Below are 25896 nucleotides of genomic sequence, written 5' to 3'. Positions count from 1 at the left end.
TGCAAAAGAAACCTTACGAATTTCGCTTTATATCTGCATCTACTTAATGTCCAATAACAAATCGTTTTTTTAACTATTTATCGTTTATTTGCCATGTGATTAGGGACTTTCCGATTGAATTTTCCTCGGAGTTCAGTATTTATGTGATTTTACTTTTTCGTTCAACAGAGAAAACAAAAATCCGCCTTGTAACAATTGATGCCAAGCTTTTGTAAACCGCGGTAAAAACAATATTGAGATTTAAAAATTTCACAAGTAAGATTTCCTTACTCAGTATACAATATTACCACATAATATAATCATACAGAAATCTCCCCTTAAGGAACTGGTCATCCGATTAATCTAGGTGCACCATTGGCCAATGTCTGTTGTTCTAATGAATTCGTTTTTAATAGCAAAAGTGATTTTCGTGAGGAAAACAAAAACAGAATCGTGCTTGAAAAGATATAGTTTTTTATTTGTTTGTTTCAAATAATTTCAAAATTGTTTGCTTTGAAATTTTTTGTTACGTATACTATTTAGTTCTTGTTTCTCTAAATGGGAATGATTGAGTGTTTATTCCTATACCGATGTGAAATTTACGCCTATATTGAATAACAAGCCTTCGAACATCATACTTGATTAATTTTATTTAACAATACGTGTAGATATTCAGAAGATCCTTTTTTCGAACTAGTCTTGCTTTAAATTCTAATGAAATCTGTTCGGAAGTATAACAGCCGAAGTGACGATTTAAAACTTTGAATTCGAGTCTGTTTTCATTAACTTCAAACAATTTAATATGGTATTATATAGTGTTATTTTACTTGTTTTATATAGGTTTTGTAAATACAGTTATTTTTTTCTGAATTTATTTTCAGTCTCTGTTATTGCCTGCAACTATATCATTTCGTTGATAGAGATGACAAAGGGGATTAGAGTTCAAAAGGTAGTTCGATCAGCATTATGTTTACACAATTGTACTCCCTCACAAAATGTAAACATATTTAGTCTATGTGTGCACTTATATCTTAATAATTGAATATGTGATTAGTCCCTTAGAAATTCTTTTCTATAGTTAACACATCAATCAGCCATGTTGCCGAAACTACTTTAGTCGTAGCCTATGTAAACTATTCGTCCATTTCATTGTGATATATATGTATGTGCGGTACACATGAATGAAATCATGGGGTTCCAAAGAGTAGAACATGAAAGAATAAAACAACAAATGTTTATGTTGAGATTGATAACGATTAAATACATTATTGATAATGGTGATTGATGTGTAAACTCGGCCGATTAACTCACAAACTGAATAAAAGTCATTAACTGGGCAGCTGACTCACATACTTTAGATAAAAGTCCTTTTCAGTTTGTAAGGTAATCAACCAAGTATATACTTCAATAATCTCTAGAAACGTTGATAAACGAACATTTATAGTCTCTGTTAATCGAATGATAATCTTTGTAAGATGGTCGTGCGCTATTGAGCGTGTTATATTGTTTTTTTTCTATCAAGTCAAAATATTTAAATATAGATGTTGTAATAAGTATTGTGTCGTTTGGTTGCTGTATCATTGCAATTGTCATAAACCCGCTAAACTCTTATTTTTTATACTTTACGAGAAGTTTATGATTTATTCAAAATTTTTGCCCAGTTTTTGCCGTCTTTAAAGACAAAATAACCACTCGATCATTGTTTTCTGAGTGTATGTGCATATGGTTTACAGTATGCTTATTCCAATTCCACACATGATTCTAATTTCGAGATATTCACAACTCTTTATAAGGACCTGGAAGAAATGAATCTCTTTATGTTGCATATTTTTCAAGGTCGTTAAGTGAGGTGTTCTACTGGCATTTAAAAACAATACAATGGATTTCATGTAATATTTAATTTAAATATTTTAGTATTTTCTAATCATCATCATAGTAGTTTTCATTGAGTAATAATACCCATGAAATGTATACCAATCTATCCCAGTGGCATATTCATCATGATGGCCATGATAATAAACTCCATTTAAATTTGATCTGTGGCAGGCATTATACCACCATGCACCTTTATAAAGTACGGCGCAATTAGATCCATGACGGTCATTATCTCGGTCAAAAGTAGTGAACTTGTACCCATTCTGTGTTGTCAAAGAATCACCTGAAATTGAATAGAGCTGTCTATTGTTACTGATTTAGCATCTTATTATATTCTTATATATTGTTATTGTGGGTTATTATTTTTCAGTTGCTGGTTGCGTTTTAAAAAATCTGAAACAAAAGTAAACAATATAACAACGACTAGTCACCATTACAAAACTAATTCATTGAATTCTTACAACTTAAATCAAAGTAAAGGAGATTAAAGGACAAGGTGTATTATACCACAAACTTTACGAAATCTCAATGCAAGTAATACTAATCAGCTTTATGATTTTTGTGTCGTTTGCTTGCTGTCTCGTGAACGAATGTATGAAATCTTTGTACAATTATATATAGCATTAGAGTCTATAATTCGAGTATTACAACCATCAATCAATCAATCGAGTATTTCAAACAGTCTTTTTGAATTTTCTTTAGATTTCGGTATTTTTGTTATTTTATTTTTTTCTTGGTAAAGAAACAATCATTTGTTAATCTGAGCATAGTTCTAAAACTTTATATCATGGTATGTAAAAGTAATCACATAAGAATGAAAAGTGATATGAAATCTTTTTCCGGCAATCTGTGAAAAAAAGCGTTGTATGCCAACAAAATGCAGTTTTTTTGGTAAATGTAAACACGTCGTAGTCTATTAGGAATTGCAACTCATTCATTGGATTGGTTAATGAACAAGGTAACATCAACTGACTATTATGTAAACAAACAATTATAACTTGCAGGAACACTACATGCTAAATAATACACACCCGTATACGGCAGAGTACCCGACCTGTTCAATGTGGAGTTTTTTCCGTGAGTTTTTTTTTATTTATATTATATGGCCTAGATAGTCAAAAAGAGGGTTTCGTGCACATGAAAAGTTTTGATATTGAATTCTTTTGAAATGTTTCACATTTTGTAATGATGGGATATTTTAGGTTTACTATACGGTATACATTGTGCTCTTTGTGGAAGGCCGTGCATTTCCATACATTCTGGTCCTTTGATATCTCATAAATTATTGTCTTATTGGAAAGCATATCATACCTTTTTATATTTTTATAAAATATATATATCGTGTGCAGATTTTGACCTTGGTTAAAACATGACTTAAATTATCTTCAAACATTTTTTCTACTTAGAAAATTTTTCTATTTGTATCTCAAGATTAAAAAAATATGTTCATGCTTAGTAACAGTGACGTCCTTTCGTATTACTACCCAGTGAATTCAGTGTTGGATCTATACATATTAAGTTAACCAAATGACTCAATATCTAAAAAAAAAAGTCTATTATGTATAGACATATACAATACTGTTATCAATATTATTTGGCTTATATATGATGTATAACATACCTGCTGTTCCATCATATTTACTGACCATCAACCGATAACCATTATCCTCAGTAGATATATGAAACGATAGATATTCGGCAAACTTTGTTACCCCAGTAAAATCTGTCAGAAGTATCATCAAGGCATGGTTTGCATCTGCTGTCAGCTCATGAATGTTGTCATTCCCTGTAACATACATATATATATGATTACACAACTTATACAGAAGTGTCATGATTTATCATCAAACAGTTCAGGTTTTGGCAATTAAACCAGAAAAAGACAAATTGCCAAACAAAAGCAGTGATGAAGTATTAATTGTTAACATATGGACACAATTAAGATTTCATTCCAAATCCATAACTATAAAACATCTTCTGAAACTGTGATGCATCTGGAAAATTTGAGATAATGACACTATTACTGTTTTATCAAAACTGATTGCACTTTATAAAACTAGCGACAAGATAAAATAGTTATTTATTATTTCTACATGTTCTATGTTAATGAGATGTAGTCTATATATAATAGATATAGATTCTACCACTACATCGATTGTAATACGATATTTCTACACTTATATCGTATCACACGAGTTTTAGTGATGGAATCTGTTTAATGATTTTAGAATACATGCAGACAAATTTTATTTTCCTCTTCAATGATCTACAAAAAGATGTGTTCTTTAAATGTGACGTCATCAGGCATGGTCTTTTTTTTTTCGTGGCGTCACAATAGGAAATTAAGAGGAAAGCTTCAGAATTTGACGTCTTAATTGAATTTTGAACAGAGATCAAACGAATCATACTTTGATTATACAAAAAATAATTAACCAATTGGGAAAAGTATAAATCGAGTAAGAATTAGAGAAGCTAGATCATCTGCATTTTTCATTACCTATGCTAATGATATCTCAAAGAAAAAGGGATAGTCAGGAAATTGATAGTAAAATGTTCTAACTTCTACATACAGACGTTTCATGAGATCAACTCGGAAAGATAATAACATTAAAGATACTTCAAAATAAACAATGACGAGATTAAACAGTTAACATACAACACAATCAAACCAAAAGAACAACCCCAAAGTATTTGAATTCAGATATACATCTGAAATTTATAGCCAAGCATCAAAACTGTATGTCACGAGCCGACATTAATACTGAAGGAGTTCAGTGTTATCTGACGAAGATACTTTGTCAATAAATAATCAGTAAATGAATAAAACGATTGACAACTAATTAAGACGAACAACGTAAAATACACAGAAGACCACACGGCAAAATAATATAAGTTAGGGGGAAAAAAATAACCGAAAAGCTTTGGTCAACAGCAAGCGTAAAGTATGAAGTTATGAAGACGAATTTTCAACAAGATGTCATAGGCATTTGACTAGTCATGTTATGTACCTATATCAAATAAAGGCAACAGTAGTATACCTCTGTTCAATAGTCACAAATCGATTAAGCGAAAACAAATCCGTGTCACAAACCAAAACATTTACATTGGCTATATAGTTTTGTTGAATAGAGTTGAAATAAATATATTTTTAATTTTTAACAGCATTACCATTAACAACACAAGCTGGCTTTCATATGTTAGGGTTCGAGCTATCCTGATGACGATAAGTCCAAAAAGAGCACTTCGGACGCACGAAAGTTATAAAGTGTTATTTGCAATTACTAACACTGCGTAGATACGACTGCTGGTGGACTGTTTGTCCTCGAGAGTATCATCAGCTCAGTTGTCAGTCCTTCGTAACTGACATTACATATATCTATTTTTCTAAAATTTTCTTCTTTAAATTAAGATAAGAAATTACGAAAATAAGGTTCGAACTCTCTGAAGCAAAGTTGACCTTTAAGTTAGATGAATGTGGCTATTCTTATTAGGTCCATATGGCTGATAAAGCTTCTTGTCTTTATACTCATTTATACATTGCCGGAATTCGTGTGTTAAGGTTAGAGCGTTCCTGGTGAAGGTAAATCCAGATAAGCGCTTCGGACGCACACAATTCATAAAGTGTTATCGAACACATTAATATTCTTCCCTTCAATGTTTGCTGGTAAGATCTTTTTGTATTCACTTCTCTTCAACTGACTATTTTATTGTCCCTAAACACTTATTCTCTTTCTACGTTTATTTTACCTAACCAATATTCTTCGTTAGCTTGTCCAAATCCAGTTTTGTATGCTTGCCAGTCTCTATAAAAATTTACTGATCCATTGATTCTTCGTTGAATAACCTGAAATGATGTTATCAAGTTTATTTATTGATCAATATTCATGACAAACGGATGTCCTTTTTAAGGGTACTCGCCTTCTACACACGTCAATCACTTAAGTTTTACTTTTTATGTATAATTTTGCAAATGGCAAACAGTATTTTGCTTTATAATCGTTGATACATTATTTTTATACTGTAGTATATATATATTATTTTAAGTTTAGTTTACATATATACGTCACTTGGTTGAATCTATTTTAACAGATTTGAAAAAAAATTTGAATGAAACTACGGCTCCATCTCCTTTAGGCAAATATATATAAGAAGATGTGGTATGAGTGCCAATGAGACAACTCTCCATCCAAGTCAAAATTTATAAAAGTAAACCATTATAGGTCAAAGTACGGTCTTCAACACGGAGCCTTGGCTCACACCGAACAGCAAGCTACAAAGGGCTCCAAAAGTTACTAGTGTAAAACCATTCAAACGGGAAAACCAACGGTCTAATCTATATAAAAAACGAGAAACGAGAAATACTTATGAACCACATCAACAAGCGACAACTACTGAACATCAGATTCCTGACTTAGGATAGGTGCAAACAATTGCAGCGGGTTTAAACGTTTTAATGGTATCAAACCTTCACCCTTATATGAAATAATAGTGTAATATCACAACATAAAAAGACACACTATAAAATATCATTTGAAATGGCTTAACTCAATCAAAAGACATATTAACACCAGTGAACATACACTGAACAAATAAATTTGATCTATGATACAATGTAAATACAAAATAAATAAACTAAGGGAAGAATAATTAAAGTAAAATGTTATACCGCTGTGAAATGTTAAACAATTTAAGAAAACGATATGCTTGAACAAAAATATCAGCCATTTGCAATTACTTTTAACACAGGTAAATGAAAATAACTTTGTATACGTGTACAGTTCAAATGGAGAAAGGAAATATTTTTACAAAATAAATAATTTTAATGTTCATAGTACGAAGAAGTGAAAATTTATAGTAATACCAAACACTTATCAAAGCGTGTATATAGACCAGATATAACCCTGAATAACATTTAATAACAAAAAAGCATTACAATTAGTATCAACAGGTCAAATAAACAAGAAAGTACGATATGAGAGTACTCGCAGTTACTGACAGCTAGTTAAAAGCCAAAAACAATTAATAATAAAAAATCATGAATCAGAGACTAAAATCAACAAGTTGGCTTTTACATTTAGGTGACTTTGGTCATATAACTCTTCATGTTTTTGCGGTACTTATACATCCTTGGCTTTCAAATTCTGGCTTTGACAATGAAGAAAAACAACACTTTGCGTTCATCAAGAACGTTAAAAACTAAAAAATGTGAAAGCCAAGAATGAATAAATACTGGAATACTTGAGGTCCTATATGACAAAATTGACATAGAAATAAATCAATTAAATAGAAAAATTTTCATTCATTAAGACTAAAGTCTCGTTAAATGTACAAATTAAAAACTTACAGTCCAAGTATGCAAACTTGAATCTACATAGCAATAAACAGATACAGGATGCTGCATTTGTCCATATGGGTAAATTGTATGGACGCCGCTAACAGATAATTGTAAATCGGTACATTCTCGTGGAAGTCTTGATGCTGAAAAAAATGTCCTGTATGTTTTATATAATCTTCGTCATTTGTTATAATTATGTCACTATCAAAACGTATCTTTATAAACAGATGGTATAAAATATCATTTCTTTAACAAGTAACAAGATATTGTCTTTAGAAATAGTGTGAAGAAACTTTTATGTAAATGTATGACCCCAAAATATTAAGGAAAATAATTACACGTTGAGTTGGAATTATTGTTTCATAGCTTATTATTCCAGATTTGTTATCGCTATATACGACTGATTTCTGATGACGGCAGTGCATACTATTGGTCTGCATTATGTGTGCTATTAAAAACACTAAATGGTAATTATCCTAACTTGAGTTATACAATGATACAGTGTACTTACGCAATTGGCCAGAATTTGTGCAATTCAAATGATCATTACATAGTCTGGTATCGCAGCAAAGTGTGCACTTCACATGATGACCTTCTGATCGGCGTCCCAGTATCGAACCAGCCGAATTGCTACAAGCCTTTTTCGATACAAAAACAAATGAATTCTATCTATTTTTTTTAGGGGATATAGAAATTGAGTTTATGTTTTATGAATGCAATTTTAATTTAGTAGATTTTGCGAATAATGCACCTTTCTTTTCAACAGTTAAATAGTTTGAGTGCGTGTTCAGTAATTACTGCGAACGTTCCTTAATACCGTATATTTTTTCATTCGTTTTGTTTGTTTTGGTATCTATTATAACCTTATTTAAGAGTTGAACGTTTTTCATGTGCTGGTTTTGATGTTCTTTTATCTGGATTTTGTTAAACTTCTGATTGAGATTAATAGAAAAAGAGTGTTCAAATCTCACAAGACTAGTTTAACCCCGCCACATTTTTATTTGCCTATAACAAGTCCAGAAAGTTGTCAGTTTTCGTATGTCAAGTCTTCATGTTTTTCGTTGCAAGTGGGATGCAGGTGCATATTGCATTTTATTGTTAAGGTCCCGCAACAAAGTTGTCAGGGCCATATAGTTTTACCCTTATCGGTCATTTCGTCATTCCGTCATTCTGTCATTCTGCCATTCCGTCATTCCGCAACGAACAGTTATACGGCGTTTTTTTTTCTAAACGTCTTCACATATTGATCTGATTTTTAGTATGTGAGTCATCTATGATGATTTACAGATCGAGTTAACGTTTGGTTCCGCTCCGCTGATTTATGCCGAAATAACGGGTTTTGGACTATGAAAATTTCATAAAAAAAACAGTTAAACAGACTTTTTTTCTAAACGACTTCACATATTAAGCTGATGTTTAGTATGTGGGCCTACTATGATGAGTTACAGATCGAGTGTTTGTTTGGTTCTGCTCTACTGATGTTTGCCGAAACAACGGGCTTTCGACTTTGAAAATTTCATGAAAATAGCAGTTATACAGACTTCTTTTCTAAACACCTTCACATATTGAGCTGATTTTTAGTACGTTAGTCAACTATGATGAGTTACAGATTGAGTTTACGTCTGGTTCCGCTCCACTGATTTACGGCCACTGTACTTTGAACATTTCGTGAAAATAACAGTTATACGGACTTTCATTCTCAAATTTTTGCTCCTAAAAATGGCTTCAAGCTTTTTTTGCGAGCGGGGCCATTCGTGTCGTTCCGACACATCTAGTTTCTGTTAAATCTATTCACAACTTTTACAGAGTCTAAACGATTTAGAGCTTGATATGCTGTATAAACGTCAGTCTATTATTTTCAAATGTTTGTTGCAATTGTTATGTTTTTCTCGATACTTGTGTAGTTATAAATGCTTTCTTGTAGTAAAAATTCCCTAGCATGTGTAAATTAATACTCAGTATAAAACACCTGTAACATATAAAAATAATGAGATGGCTATAATTGCCAAAAAGGAAACTATCCAAAAGATCCAAATGACGTGGATATAACCAACCTTTTGGGGTGTCTTTTTTAAGTATTAAATAGTACAGTATATTTTACCAGTGATGAGCCACATCCCAAATCAAACTCTTCAGCACCGGATTCGGTAACAAAGTTGTGCATATAGCATACCTACAATAAAAACAAATATTACTTAAAAGTATAAGTCTAAAAAAATGACCTTTACTCATTCGATGTAAACTTCCCATCAAGGCGTAGCACAATTACATATTTGAAAAAAGGAAAAATATACCAAGGGGTCAATCAAAAACCATATGTGTAATTATGCCAGTGCCGATGTACTTGCCACTGAGTATTTTCATAGATATACTGCTATATCATTATTAAACAAGAGCAGTAGAAAATATTCCTGAATCGATTACGAACTGACAACCTAATGGCAAAATACGACTAACGAAAAAAACAAATAACAGTATACATCACAACATAGGTAACGAAAGACTGAGCAACACGAAGCCCATTAAAGCCAGATCCTGTTCTACATGTGGCATTCGTCGTTCTGTTCATGTCAGAACTGACTCGGTAATAAATCTAATTCGGTATTGTCACATACCAGGAAAAGAAGACAGAATTCTGGTCACGACAATTGGAACATATCTGTCGTCGACTTAAACAATTTGATCCAAAACGGTCAACCAACTCGTGAAAAGAGTCCATAAATGTTTTGAAGGGGTGTCTTTAACTTCACTACTTTGAACCCTTGGTGAATTTACTCCCTAGTAAACAGAATCCCTCTATCAAGGCAATCATGATAGAAAATGCAAGCCCTGTAGTATCGTATCATCTCGCTGTTGTTTTCAATGTTGTATTTCATACTTATCTATATTTCAATGACCGGTAAAAGTCTCGTTTATCCGCTGTTGTAAAATGCTTATCACTGGACATCATTCATCGCTTTCTTTTTTTTAAAAAAAGTAACACGACAGAGTGGCACAGGATCTACTAACCCTTCCGGAGCACTTAAGGTCACCAATCCGTTTTAGTGGGGTTTGTGATCTGTCTATATTTTTCCTATTGTTATTTATCTTTCGTCGATTTTCTGTGCGGCTATGTTTTTTTTCCTGTTTTTTAAAACTTTTTTGTTACTTTTTTAATGCCCTTTAGTATCTTTTCTTTCGTTCTTTGCAATCAACATAGTCACCAAATTTGAATTATATAATGAAAGGGCGTAATTAATATAGCGAAACATGACATTAAAAGTAATTGACCGCTTCCTTTTATTCTCATGAAGAAGCTTCTGTATGAAATCATCTTCACAAGAATGGGAACAGGTCGACAGGAAGAGAGGTACAGTTCCCAAAGGAATAAAAACTTACCAATTTATTTTGCTGATTACTTTAATCTAGTACTGTCAGTGTTATCTTTTTTTTTTTTGCATTGAAATGAGAAAATTGTAACAATCAACCACGACATTCATAAGTGCATTGTTTTTTTTTTTAATTGTCAATGTAGATCCGAACCAAAACATAATCAAATATAACTGACCTCACCATCATTACACTGTATACGATGGTTACACTCGCTACTGGTTTCAACTCCACTGCAGGACCAACATTCTTGTTTACACTCTATCAGGAGACACAAAAAGTCATAAAGTTGTCAAACTGGATTTCACTGTCATTAACAATTCCAATTCCGAACTTTGTATGAAAACTGTAGGAGTGGGATATGAATATTTTTTTGAAGTTTATCCGAAGTTTCGTAATTAATCTTAATAGTAATTTTTTTGGAAAAAAAATTACTTTATGTCATGCTTTCTTGAAATATATATAACAAGTGCATATAAATTTTCGTGCTTGTTATCAAGATACGCAATATGTATATATTGTAAAAAAAACAATTACGAAAAAAAACCATTATTCTGTGACCAGCAAAATATCGACATGATAAATTTTGAAACAAAATATGAGTAAATAACTCTTACAAATTGTTTTCAACAATAAAAACAAATTCAATCACCTAATCCTTTCTCTGTTGTTGTTGTTGTTTGTGTTTTTTGTTTGTTTGTTTATTATATAACAAAATGATAAAAATAAACAGTACATATTTAATAAAGCTATTATATCTGTTTGATATTACCTTTCCAATTCTTTATTGAAAAAATTTAAATGAATCAAAACGTTTACTGTATTCAGTGCAGCAAAAATGTTTCTGCCATCAGACAGAATCATATGAATTTATAATCTAAATGATTCGACCCCATAAAATCCCATTTCTTCATTAATTTGTTTGATGGTTAAATATGTTCAACGTTATATATCTGCAATAAATACATACCTGTAAAGGATATGAGAAGCACAAAGACAGACCATTTGACTGAAAAATATAGTAGATCCTACAGCAAATGCTTTAAATCAAATATCTCAATAGATCAGAACAGATTGAAAATAAATAATACTTGGGAATTGGTGTCATTTATGACTTCCCTAAGCTCGTGAATAAAAGTGAGTTCAATGCAATTCTTATATAAAAAAACTTCACTATTTTTGTACCAGTTCCGTTAGCTCTATACATGTCTTAAAATATTCTAAGCATTGTATTTTAACCACAAAACAGTTGCATTATATGTTCATGTCGAAAGTTTAATATTTTACTTTTAATGTTTCAAAAGAAATCATTTAGTACCGGTCCAAAATTTAACGTGATATTCAAGGTAAACGCTATTTTACTTACTAAAATTTCAACAGCATTTCTGGAAAAAAGGTGCATATGCGTTGTTTTATACATGACATAAGCTATATTTGTTAATCATACAATTTTTGGACTTGGTGCTACACTCAAATCCAAGATGCTTGCTATGCTGTGGAACATAGTTAAATCGATAAAGTTAAATACTGTAAACCAACCATTTTACGAGCGATTTATTTTCGCGACTTTTGCTAGTAGTAAAATAACGCGAATATCAATCGTGGCTAATATTTAAATCTTTGATCATTCCTTATTTTTAAAACTACATCAAATAAATTTGAAAATCGTGAAATTGAATCGTCGCGAAGTGGTGTATATAGAAGGGGGTAAACAAATTGATTTACAGTAAGCAGATCAGAGTCTTGTTAAAAACAACTGTTTTATATATTAAATCTTTTTAATGCAATGTTTCTCAAATTTGTTGAAATCTAGTTATGGAATTATGGAGATATGATATGAATGTCAATGAGATCACATCCACAAAAGACCCAAAGAATAAGGATGTGAGAACACAAACAATCTTATTTTACTAAGGCAATAAACGGATATCAGTTTGTCAGACAGGAATCAACGACAACCACTGGCTCCTGACCTGGGACAAGCACATAAAGTATTTGGCGTGGTAACCATGTTTTGGAGCACAGTTCAACAGTTCATGACAGTGCTATAACAGCACAACATAAGAACATATTAAACTTTTCTTAAAATCTTGAATCAGTTCAATCTAGCTAAGGTTTCCCATTTACCTACCTCCTAATCATAAATAAAAAACGACAAAACAATACAATCTAATTTTCTACGGCATAAAATCGAGCTGATAATGCTTTACATATACGTTGTTGTACCTTATAATCAAACTATAAACATAGTTATGTATGACAGATTGAAGCAAAGATATACTGACTTACGCATTTTCTCAAACTTCCTATTTCATTCAAGACCTCAAGCGATAAGTTGGCTTAAATGAGATAAGATAGTACACATAAGTATACATGTACAATTTGATAGATTACAGGCAATACAATATGTGTTGGTTATTATTAATTTAGTTTTCATTTTCAAATCCCCGATCATTTTCCTCCTTATACGTCAAATTGTCAATGGATGAAAGTAACACAGTAACACGTCTTTTTCTGTGTATAAGTCTCATCAATATAAAGTCGCACAACAGTGCTTTAACAGAATCAGTGTATATACGTAGAAGTTATTGTAGAACCATGTGATCAAGAACAACAGTAGATTTATAAATGTGGTACCGGAATCTCCAAGATGAAATTGGTCATTTATTGAATGATATTGAGACTTCCGAATTATTTGGTTAATGCTATGCGACACTTTTTCATATTTCAGTAAAGTATTTAAAAGAGAGACAAAAGATACCAACGGGACATTCAAACTCATAAGTCATTTTAATCGTAACAGTTTTTTGCAATAAAAGATGCAGCCTTGTCAGAACTGTATCAAGATTGCCATATATTTTTTTTATAGATACAGAACTCGCAAGATCCGCATATATTTTTACAAAAAAAGATGAATGCAGAATTCTGTTCAGAACGTTTACTATCAAGTAAATGTTACACACTTATCTGAATTCCGTTAAGATCTGCATCTACATGAGAAAAATCGAGTAACTTATCAGAATTCTAGGCCACAATGTTATACTGTTTTCCTTCGTCATGTGCTTTTTAACCTATTTTCTGTTAAACTGTTGGGATACATCCTCCTCAATTCCCATCTCTTAGTTTTAAATTTGGTATTTTTTTATCATATAACACAAGTTGTAAAATAAACCACTACACTTTACGCTCTTTCCGCTGTTATTTACTGGTAAAAACATCCAACTACACGTTTTGTGAAAATATTAACTTACATTGCATCAAAGTCTTTTGTAGTCTCTTTCTGCTATATCTAAACTTTATATAGGCTTACAAGGAAGAAATTTCAGTAAAACAAACTGTTGACAAAGAGATAGGTCTCGCCTATCGGCATAAAATTCAGAAAGAGACAATCTGATGGACAGTAACATTGCTTATTAATTCAGTCACTGAACCATGATCTAGTTGGCAGGGGAGAAACTGAGATGTACAGACAGTAATGTAACTTTATAGAACATAACGTTGTTTATTGTAAGTAGTTCCTATCAATATAACTTAAACTGATAAACTTAACAATGAAAATTGCTATTAAATTCAAAGTCACTGGACCATGACAAAGGGGACAGGGCCTCGAAACAGTCGTCAAACTGATATGAACTGATAGTATTGCAACTTCATACAAAACATTATTGATCCATCACAAGTAGATCCTATCAAACTAACTAAAGCAGAATACTTAACATTGAACATGGCTAATTAATTCAAAATCACTGAACCATGACCTAGGGGACAGGGCCTGAAAATAGTCGTCAAACTGATTGTACTGAATGTAATGTAACTTTAGAGTTATCATTGATCTTTGACTTTTGTAAAGAAAGTTCCTTTTTTCTGACTTCATGTTCGTTCTACGTTATTTTCTGCAACTTTGACATTTCATTGATAGAAATTGAAAACGGGATTAGAGTTCAAAAATTCTTTCGACCCGCATTATGTTTACACATTTGTACGTCGTCCAAAGAGGTCGACCTATTAAGTTAATGTCTATACTTATATCTTAATAACTACTATATGACTTATATATCTACAAATTCTTGAATACAGTTTGTCCCTATGATTTGTTTTCCTGGATAGCACTTCAATAAACCATCTTGCTGAAACTACTTTCGTTATCTATGTAAACTCCAGGTCGATTTGACTGTGATAAAAATTAATACACAATACACATAAATGGAATTATGAGTTCCAAAATGTTGAAATTGAAAGATGTTTGATTTCAGTTTCATGACAATTAAACACAGTTTTTATAAATGCTATTGATTTGTAAACTGGTCCGCTGACTCACAATCTTATTTGTGAGTTAATCGACCCAGTTAATGCATCAATAACCGCTAGCAAAATGTGTGTTATCCTATAATATTCTGTTGTGTTCTGTAGAGAATTTGACGTTGATGACCGATCTTCTACAGCCTCCGTTAATTGATTCGTAATCTAAGTTTATTTTAGAGCGTGCGCTATTGAGTTTCCTCTGTTTAGCATACTTGTTTTTTTATCGAGTCAGAATATTAATCAATAGATGTCTTTCAGATTTTTGTGTTGTCGGGTTGCTTTTTCATAATCATATACCCTCGAAACTCTTATGTTTTTTTCAGAAGTGCTGTTTCTTAGATATCATACATTTAACCAATCATTGGTATGTGCGGGTTTGTGCATTCATTTTACAATATGTGCTACCAATAATACACGTGATTTTGATTTCAATATATTTAAAATTCTTTATAAGAAATGCGTCTCTATATGTTGTATTTGTTTTTACTGCCGATAAGTGAATTGTTCTACTGACATATTAGATTTCATGTAATATTTAATATAACTATTTTCATATTAGTATTCTCTAATCATCATCATAGTAGTTTTCATTGAATAATAATATCCATGCCATGTTTTCCAATCTATCCCAGTGGCAAATTCATCATGATGGCCATGATAATAAATTCCATTTAAATTTGAATTGTGGCAGTCTTCATACCACCATGCACCTTTATAAAGTATGGCGCAATTAGATCCTGAGCCGTCATTATCCCGGTCAAAAGTAGTGAACTTGTACCCATTATGTCTGATCAAAGAATCTCCTGAAATTGAAATGAGAGTAATTTATTACTGATTAAGCATCTTATTATATTCTTATACATGTTTTAAGATCTTCTTATATCTATTTAAGCATGAATAATATCTTTGATTTAAAATCATCCGGAATACATATACCGTAATCAGTTTAGGGCAGCTGACAGAGGGTTCCCTGTTTTTATTACATATCCCATTTGCCAGGGAAAATACGAATGGGTGAAACAAATACTCTCTACATAATATATTCTATATAATTACTAGTATCTGTTTTCAATTAGTATTCTACACATCTTGAAATCTTGCATTTTCATATGACTTTGTCCTCTTTAAATACAATTATAAAGATATGAATAACTGTTATATATTTTTTGGTCCTTCTAACCATTTGTAATGATTAAAGTTCAAATCCTATCTCGTGTAAACAACAGACCACCAATTATGAAATCTTTTGTAATTTAAATTGTGTTCCCGGTAAAATGCCTGTTAGATATTAACATCGACTTGACACGTGATTCAAACACGTTAGAATTTTTGCTGAAGGATTATTTGTGAAATTAATGTATGTGCACTTATGAAGAAACACAATCTGTGGTGAGTAGTATGCTCCAGAAGGATAAGCATATCCTGCTCAACATTTGGCACCCGTCGTGTTGCTCATGTTAGTACAAAACCGGTAATAAGTCTAATTCGGTAGTCACATTCGGGAAAAGGTGACGGGATTGAAGTTACGACATTAGGAACATATCCGCTATCATTTGTGAAACGGATATCCCATAACGGTCATCCAACTCGTGATGGCGTCCATAAAACTTACGAAGTGGTGATTTCAACTTCACCTCTTGGAACTCTTGGATTAAGAGCTTCCTTTTAGCAGCAACCCTCTATCAAGGAAATCATGATAGGAAATACAAGCCCTGAAATATTTATCAACTAGGAGATATATACTCCATATGCAGGCGCTGCTGGAATGTTGCTACATAGAAATGGAAAGCTCACAATTGGGAAGCTGAAATCATCTCTTTTTTCGTAAAGTTTTGTTTTCAACCGACCCTCACTGCAATTGCTAGATGTAAGTCAAGATATGAGGCAGACTTAACTGTATATGTTGCATCCTTTATCTCAATTTCGAGTGGATAGTTCAATAAAGTCACCAAATTTTGAATTATTTAGTGAGAGAACATCATCTATATAGCGGAAAGTAAAGTTAAAGGATACTGCTAGCTTCTTTCTTTTTGCTATGAAGTTCCTGTATGAAGTCAGCCTCCTATAAATAGAGGAACAAGTCGGCAAGAAGAGAGGCACAGTATTTTCCATGGGAATGCCAATTTTTTGTTAAAAAACACGTCCTCCAAACGTAGGATTTATCCTCCCTAAGACAAGATATTTGTATCTACGTTGGCCATTCTTTTTTATGAAACAAAGCAGGACCAACTCTTTTAGTTTGTCTTTTAGTTTGGAATAGGGAATACTTGTGTAAAGTGTAGAAAAGTCAAATGTTTTTTAAAATACTATTGCAAGATGAAAGTGTCTTAGATTGTATGTACTCTAAAAGATCTTTGGAATTTTTCAATATCCACATCTCTAGAATTTCACAATAACTTTGAAGCCCGGCTTTGATTGCTGATAAAATTGATGTTAATAAGGTAGAAAGAGGTTTCGTGGAGCACTTGGAAGACCCAGCAATATACCGTGGTTTGCAAGGACACTTATTTAGTTTAGGTATCCAATCCAGTAATGGAAGATCCTGTTCTTCATCTTTGGTTGAAATTCCAAAGGAACATAGAACAGACCTATGATTATCCAGGATATCCTCTTTAGTAAGTGTCGTGGGGGTATATGTTGAGTTTCCAAGTGAATTGTTAATACCTAATTCATTTATCAAGCAGTTCAAACTTTCCCGAAAACACTATAAAAATGTCCAATATTTATTTGCGTTTGATCAAGCTCTTGATTATATCCAATAATCATATTTTGGACATCATAGTTATGCGTTATATAAATGCACAGAGATAGAGATAGCAATCCTTTTTATTTCTTCAATGATGTTTTGAATTTATAACAGAAATAGAAATGAAGTTCTTAAGTTTCCAAAAATTTGCCACATAGGTTACATAGGCCATCGGACTATCGCATTTGGTACAATTTAAATTCAGTATAATGTATATTATGAATTGGAAAATTTTGTTTGATCAAGGCAGCTTGGGTAGTTTTTTTAAACTGATTGCCAGTCTAGTTCCATTTTAAATGTTCTATTCCATTTAGTTTCACATTTTGGACTAGTACATTTATTTAGTATTTTTTAAAATATGATTTTAATTGAATTTTTTTCTGGAGAAATAAATTTTCTTTCCATATCATATATTTTGTTATTAGGGATATTTACGTGCTTTAAATTTGTTGGATTACTAATAGCGCTTCTAATTTCGTTAATCCAAACAGTGGGGAATGATTTCGTTATTAGATTGTATTCGCATATTCATTTACGTTTATTTATTAGTTTATCAAATATTATTTTATTACTATAAAATGTTTCCGTTTCGATTATCCAATCATCTTTAATATTTGGCGATTTGACTTTTGGTAAAGAAAAGGAAGAACACAGGTTTCCATTTCTATTTTATATTGTTGGTACCAAATATATTCTCTTCGGGAATACTATTTTTTAATGTTCGTCAATTTTACTATAAAGCTATTTAAAGTGCAATTTTAATCATTTTAATCATGACTATATATATATAGCTAGTCACTAGTACAAAACTATGTAAGTTAATCCACCATTTTCTGAAAAATGTCTGTACCAAGTCAGGAATATGACAGTTGATTTTCATTCGTTTGATGTGTTTGAACTTTTGATTTTGCCCTTTCATAAGGGATTTTCCGTGTTGAATAAAGAAAGTTCGGTATTTTTGTTATTTTACTTTTTTTCATACAGATTTGTACCACATTTTTAACTGTTATGGTAGCCAACATATTTCGAAGAACTGTTTTGTTTTTTATTCTTCAGATATAAGCTGAGCAATTGTTTGTAAGATAACTAAAGATTAATCAAATTGATCAACTAGCAATGAAAATCGCGATTTCTGAATTAGCGTTTTTTTTCCATGCGATTGTCAATTGAAAATAAATAATTTGCAGAAAAAAATGTAAAAAAAGAATTAGCTATTTATGATTAGATATATTATTTCATTTAAGCATTGAATCCATGTCCTGTTTTGAAGCATTTTTTTTTAGATCAACGTTAAATGGTTTAGATACTTAAATCCGCTTCATTTGGATAGTTTTCTTATTGGCAGACATACCACTTCCCTTATTCTACATAGCTGTGAATCAGATATTGTGTTCTTGAATGCAGTATCCACGCCAACAGCTGTAGATAGCTTAGCAAGCTTCCTGTTGTTATAAGAACTTTCAAATTATGCGCCGTTTTAGTTATCATTCATTATTGAGGTTATTATCGTGTGGTTTTTGTTTTACAATTTTGTAAGCATATGGCCTAGAAAGGGCAAAAAGGGGGTTGTGCGCACGTTAAACTTTTTGATATTGCAATTTTTGTTGTTGTCTGAAAGACAAGTATATAATATCTTCTTATCTTTATATAACGTTTCAACGTAACTTAGATATCGTGTGCAAATTGTGACCTTGGTTAAAACATGACTTTGATTATCTTCAAATACTTTTACCACTTGGAAATATATATAAGAATAATACATCAAAACGTTATACATATATAAACACACTTTAACTATTTTGCAACATCCGCGTACACAATTAAGTATGTGATGCAAAATATTTGCTATATACTTTTTAATGTTGATGATTAAATGATTAGCAATATTGTTCTTTGACTTCTTTCCTAATTACATCCTACTTTACTCATTGATGGATCTATATTTAAGTTAATTTGTTCACATGGACTCAGAAGAGAGGCAAATTATACAAAAGGGATATTTAAATTTGTTAGTCGAAAATGAACTGACAATTCAATGGCAAAATTCACACAATATACAACAGTATACTTAACAGGACATAGAAAACTAAAGTCTTAGCAACACGAACCCTAACCAAAAGCCGGGGTGATCTCACGTGCTCCTGACGAGTTTGCAGATCCTGCTCCACGTATGGTACCCGTCGTGGAACTCATCTAAGTAAAAACCCTGTGATTTTGTAGGTCATCGATATCTATTATGTATTGACATAGAAAACACTGTTATCAACAGTGTATTACTTGAAGAAATACATGACATACCTGCAGTTCCATCATATTTACTGACCATCAAACGATAACCATTATCCTCAGAAGATATATGAAACGATAGATATTCGGCAAACTTTGTTACTCCACTAAAATCTGTCATCAGTATCATCAATGCATGATTTGCGTCTGCTGTCAGCTCATGTATGTTATCATTCCCTGTAAACATTAGATATATATAATAGCATAATAGAAATTTATATAATTAGTCAATTTCTAAATCTAATGATATCTCAAAGAAACCGGGGTAGTCAGGAAACTGATGGTAACATATTCTAACTTGTACAAACGTTTCATCAGATCAAGGAGAGGTGGGAGATACCAAAGAAATATTCAAATCCGTATGTCAAAAAATCAACTGACGACGTAATGGCAAAAGTCGAAAAACAAGCAAAAGACAAACAACAGTTAACAAAACAAAACATAGAAAACTAAAGACTTCAACTCACAGGAAAAGTAATAACAAACTACATTAATCCACAATGACGAGACAAGACAACAAACCTACAAACACAATCAAACCAACACAACTCAAAAGTATCTGAAGGTTTATGTATGATATTTTTAGCCAACCATCCAACACGTATCTCAAGAATCAATGTTAGTATACAGTGAATTTAATGCTATCTGACAATTATTTTTGTCAATAAATAATCATCAAATGAGTACAACGATTAAAAATTAATTTAGACGAACAGCTTCAGATATTCAGCAGAACACAAGTAAAAAGCATAAGTCCGGATATAAATGACCAAACTTTTGTACTACGAATGACAAAGGGTTTGCTTACATAAACATGTTACTAGCCCAAGTAGTTGTGACCAATGCGCATGTCTGGAGTTATCGTCGTTAAGCAGCTCTAGAGCTAAAAGGTACCATACAAATTGTCTAAAGCAAGATTAAAGAACTTTATCTATTGTTATGAAAAACATGTTTTACTAGACTTCAGAAATTATCTTTAAAACATTTTTTTTCCGTTACAAAGACGAATAATCGATTAAATTTCAGAGGCATTGAATTGTCATTTTATGTACCTACATCAACATTGGTAATATTGTTTTGTTGATAAAAAGTAAAAATTAAAATGTTTTAACCGCAATACCGTTGACAACGCACTATCATCTTTTTTATAAATTACTATCAAACTGGCTTTTAAATGTTAAGGTTCCAGCGTTCGAAATAAAGGTAAGTCCTCAAAGGTGCTTCAGACGCACGACACTATTAAAGTGTTATGTTCAATTACTTCCACTGGCTCGATACCCCTGCTGGTGACCATAAGTCCCCGATGGAATCATCATCTCAGTAGTCAGTGTTTCTGTAATGACAATACTTATAGCTTTTTTTCTAAAATTCCTCGTTCATGAATTATTAACTTTTCAGGAAAATAAAGTTCCGACTCTCTCTCTCTCTCAGGCAAAGATAATGTTATAATTTTTGCACTTCTTTGTAGTTCCATTTTAGGTCATATAGCTCCTTACCTTGAGATGCATTTTTACATCTCTGGCTTTCAAATGTTAAGGTTGTAGCGTTCCTGATGAATGTAGGTTAAGAAAAGCGCTTTTAACCCACGGAATTTAGCAAAATGGTATTTTCATTTATCGATAAACTCATTATAGATATAACACATTTATCTATAAACTCGTCATAGATCGAACACATTTGATTTTTCCCTTCTTGGTTTGTCAGTGAGCCCTATTAAATTTTTATTCACTTTTCTACAAATGACTTTTCTATTATCCTCAACATATATTCCCCCTCTCTTTTGTCTTTTCTCTGGTTATTTTACCTAACCAATATTCTTCGTTAGCTTGTCCAAATCCAGTTTTGTATGCTTGCCAGTCTCTATAAAAATTGACTGATCCATTAATTCGTCGTTGAATGACCTGAAATCATGTAATCGAGTTTAATGATTGAAAGTAGTAAAAGGAGTTACATATAGATTAAGAGACACATATCGTAACTATTGATCAACATTCATGAAAAATTAATTTACAACTTAAAGGGTCATCTCCCTTAATAGACGTCCATCACTTTTTTTACTGAGTTTGAGGATGTTCGCCTCGCTGTTTCAAAATAAACAAGCTTTTAAAAGACTGTTATAAATAGATAATATTCAAATAACAGAATTTAAAAAGCAGAACAAAATGAATGGTCCGTGTCCTTGTTTTTGATATATAATCAATTGAAAATTTGGCGGGAAATTATTTTCTCTAGATTGTTTTCATATATTTAACATATGCCCCTTTTTTTCTTTCAAAAACTATTACAGAATAACAAGGATTTTATAAGATTTTCAAAAATGTTTTTTTTTAAACTGTATGTAATAAAGTTATGAAAAGAAAAGTATTAGTGGCGGGCAAAATTTTTATTGACACTACATAAAACTAGAGGATTCCGAATATCTGACAAAAGAAAAGCGAACATACTTAATATATAATTTGGCAAATGACAAACAACTTTTAACTTTATATTCGTTGAGATATTAATTTGATGCCGTAGTATTGTTTTCAGTTTAGTTTGAATATATACACCACTTTGTTGAACTTATTTGAAGACATTTGAATAAAACAGTAAAACTAAGGTTCCAACTCCTTCTGGCAAAGTTGGCCTTAGATGAATTTGGCTATTATAGTAATGTCTCTTTGGTCATAAAGCTCTTTACGTGTTTCGATACTTACACATACTTGGCTTTCAAACATTTGGCTTTGAGTGTACCTCATGAAGGTACATCCAGAAAAGTGTTTCGGACGCAAAAAAATATATTTTTAAAACCAGTTCAGGATTCAATTTCTACATCAATTTCAAAGTAGATTGTCCATTAAGATAATATATCACGGTGTAATTACAAGTAACTGAATATAACAGTTAACCTTCAGCAGTAAAGCTCAACAAATTTTTGAATACTTGAGGGCCTGTATGACAAAACGGTACCTAAAGAATAGTCAAATAGATAGGCAATTTTTATTGAATTAAGCTAAAGTCTCGTAATATCTACAAATTGAAAACTCACGGTCCAAGGATGCAAACTTGAATCTACATAGCAAAAGACAGATACAGGGTGCTGCAATCGTCCATATGGGTAAATTGTATGGACTCCGCTTACAGATAATTTTAAGTCGGCACATTCTCGTGGAAGTGTTAATGCTGAAAAGATTTCCGGGATATTTAATATAATCTTTCTCATGCTTTATAATTATGTAACTATCAAAATGTATTTATATAAACAGTTGGGATAAGATATCATTTCTTTCATAAGTAACAAAATATTGCCTCATAGTTTAAAGATCTATGGTTTTTCAGTACAAAGAATATTTTAACATATTTAGGTTTGATTTCATCAACAGAAAGGGATATTCAGATTTACTTTTAGATGAGAACGAAAAATGTGAAATATCAAAACAAACAACTCAGGGTTTATTTGATATTTTTGCAACAAAAATAAATATACATGTAAAACAAGAAGAATAGTTTCTATGCATATATTATTGTGGTTTGGAACTGAAATTTCAGAAAATAAGATTTGATCGAACTGTTTTAGTGGACTATTTTCTCCCGTCATCTTCAGATTGTATTTAAGCCTATCCGATAAAGGGAAGGTACCATAAACACATTTTAGTGCTGGAAATGTATGGTAAATAAGAATTATATATATGGTAAATAGGTTTAAATCTTAACTGCTTTCGATATATTTTACAATTAATGATACGAGAGGGTTTGACATGACAACCCCATCATGTTATTGCTATTTAGATGATAAATGATTTATTGGTTCAAATATAAACAACTGAAGATATATGTTTTTTTTTGTTGTGTTAAGCGACGACCATGGCTATATCATCACGTCCAGGTTTAATTGGTGAAGGAAGCTGAAGAACCCAGAGAGAATCACCGACCATCGGCAGGAAAACTGGCAATACATGTAAATGAAGAACTGAGTTAAACACACTTCTCTACAAGATAGGTATTTTCTTTTCAGATGTATCATCTCTATATACGAATGATTTCCAAAGTCGGAAATACATTTTAATGGTCTACGTGTATGTGTGCAATTAAAACACTAAATAGTGAACATCCTAACTTGAGCTATAAAAATATATAGTCTACTTACGAAATTGACCAGAACTTGTGCAAGTCAAATTAGCATTACATAGTCTGGTATAGCAGCAAAGTGCGCACTTCACATGATGACCTTCTGATCGGCGCCCCAGTATCGAACCAGCCGAATTACTACAAGCCTTTTTCGAAACAAATAGAAATAAATTATATCAACTTTTTTTGTTTATAAATTCATTTTTTTACATTGTGTGAAAAAAAATGCACCTTTTTATGAATATTCTGTTGTGTGTTTTTCATATACTGGTTTTTATGTTCTTTTATTTGAGTTTATTAATCTACTGAGCGATTTTAAAAGAGAAGGAGGTTGAGATCTCATAATACTAATTTAACCTATTTTCATCTGCCTTTACCAAGTCCTGAACGTCGTCAGTTTTCGTATGTCATATTTTAATGTTTTTCGTATGTGGGATGTTGGTTTATATTGCATTTTATTGGTTATGTTAAATTTATTCACAACGTTTACAGAGAGAACAATCTAGAGCTTGGAATACTGTATAATAAGCTCACATAGATACCAGACTTAAAACTGTGTATGCAAAAGACTCGTCAGTGACGCTCGAGTTAACAAAGTTAAAAAGCTAAACGAAGCACGAAGCTGAAGAGCATTAAAGACCAATATTTTCGAAAGTTTTTGCCAAATACAAATTATGTAACTTTTTTTGTAGTATAAAAAGACGTCTGTCTATTATTATAGAATTTTTGTTGTCATTTTAAAAGATGTTTTTCCCGTTATTTTTTGCTATAAAAAGCATCCTTATTTGAATATAGCAATTTTTATACAGCAAAATGATTTCCTAGCATTTGAAAATTAATTCACCGTATAAAACACCTGTATTATATAAAAATAATGAGATGTGGTATAATTGCCAATGACGCAACTATCCAAAACAGTCCAAATGATGTTTTGATGCAATCAGTTTTTATTGGGGTCTTTTTGAACTATCAAACATTACAGTTTAATATACCAGTGATGAGCCACATCCGTAATCAAACTCTTCAGTACCGGACTCGGTTACAAAGTTGTGCATAAAGCAGACCTGCAATAAAAATAAGTATTAGTATTAACAAAAAAAAACAACTATCTTGTGATAAATTTAAGTAGAGAAATAAAACGGAACAGACTGAACTGATATCCTTATTTCAAGTTCATTAGGTGCTTACCCTTCAAGAGTACCTGTGTTTATCTTTGTTATAGTTTTGTTGAAAGAGGTCGGATTGCTGATGTATTCAATGTTGTATTTAATACTTATTTATTTTTCAATGACCGGTAAAAGTCTCGTTTATCGCTCGTCATTGAAAACCATGAATTCATTTCAAACTTTCACATTAGGCAAGTTTTAGAGACTGAAAGTATGTTTTTTTTTTTGCATTATTTTGGTGTCCTTGTGTTAGACAAGAGATATTTTTCAATCCGCTATAATAAGATGCTTATCACAGGATTTGAATCATACACGTATTCTAACAAGATTAACACGAAAGGTGTCACGAATTGAGCAGGAATTACTTACCTTTCTGGAGCACTTGAGTTTACCCCTCAGCATGGTTGGGGTTCCTTTTGCCTACATGTTAGTGTTCTGTGTAAAGATTTTATTGCTGTGTGTCTTTCGTCGTTCGTTTTTTATCATGGTTTTTTTCTTAACTTTTTAGTGACTTTTGATCGTCACCTTGGTATCTTCTCTTTCGTTCTATGCAATCAACATAGTCACTAAATTTACATTATTCAGTGAAAGGGCATACTTTATATAGCGGAACTTGACGTTAAAGGTAAATTACAGCTTCTTTTTATTCTCCTGAAAATGCTACTGTATGAAATCATCTTCATAAGGATAAAAAAAAATGCAGACAGGAAGAGAGGGACAATTTGCATCCA

General features: G+C 31.7%; 2 protein-coding genes across 2 annotated transcripts; both read right to left on the bottom strand.

Annotated features, from left to right (window-relative positions):
* Positions 1-1862: 1862 nt before the first annotated feature.
* Positions 1863-12922, bottom strand: LOC127710374 (microfibril-associated glycoprotein 4-like). The gene is made up of 9 exons (XM_052216234.1): positions 12848-12922; positions 11529-11567; positions 10737-10819; positions 9291-9362; positions 7701-7827; positions 7199-7332; positions 5602-5698; positions 3476-3640; positions 1863-2137 (listed from the first exon to the last, which is right to left on the bottom strand). The coding sequence occupies exons 1-9, from the start codon at positions 12849-12851 to the stop codon at positions 1890-1892; spliced, it is 969 nt and encodes a 322-aa protein (XP_052072194.1). The 5' UTR covers positions 12852-12922; the 3' UTR covers positions 1863-1889.
* Positions 12923-15415: 2493 nt separating this feature from the next.
* On the bottom strand, positions 15416-23094 carry LOC127738754 (ficolin-1-like). Its single transcript, XM_052250498.1, has 4 exons — positions 22921-23094; positions 21697-21793; positions 19905-20069; positions 15416-15663 (listed from the first exon to the last, which is right to left on the bottom strand). The coding sequence occupies exons 1-4, from the start codon at positions 23092-23094 to the stop codon at positions 15416-15418; spliced, it is 684 nt and encodes a 227-aa protein (XP_052106458.1).
* Between the last annotated feature and the right edge of the window lie 2802 nt (positions 23095-25896).

Source organism: Mytilus californianus, unplaced genomic scaffold (genome assembly GCF_021869535.1).
Source record: "Mytilus californianus isolate M0D057914Y unplaced genomic scaffold, xbMytCali1.0.p SCAF_1, whole genome shotgun sequence".
Classification (NCBI taxonomy): domain Eukaryota; kingdom Metazoa; phylum Mollusca; class Bivalvia; order Mytilida; family Mytilidae; genus Mytilus; species Mytilus californianus.
This window is presented reverse-complemented; position numbering and strand designations above follow the sequence as displayed.

What these genes read in the sequence shown, in the direction of transcription:
- LOC127710374 (XM_052216234.1), bottom strand. An exon ending in GCTTCTCATATCCTTTACAG is followed by an intron (nt 10,820 to 11,528) that starts GTATGTATTTAT and finishes GTCTCCTGATAG; the next exon opens with AGTGTAAACAAGAATGTTGG. An exon ending in TGGGATGTGGCTCATCACTG is followed by an intron (nt 7,828 to 9,290) that starts GTAAAATATACT and finishes GTATCGAAAAAG; the next exon opens with GCTTGTAGCAATTCGGCTGG.
- LOC127738754 (XM_052250498.1), bottom strand. Translation starts at nt 23,094, where the DNA reads ATGAGAAAGATTATATTAAATATCCCGGAAATCTTTTCAGCATTAACA. An exon ending in TAACGAAGAATATTGGTTAG is followed by an intron (nt 20,070 to 21,696) that starts GTAAAATAACCA and finishes TAATGTTTACAG; the next exon opens with GGAATGATAACATACATGAG. An exon ending in TAAATATGATGGAACTGCAG is followed by an intron (nt 15,664 to 19,904) that starts GTATGTCATGTA and finishes TTTCAATTTCAG; the next exon opens with GAGATTCTTTGATCAGACAT.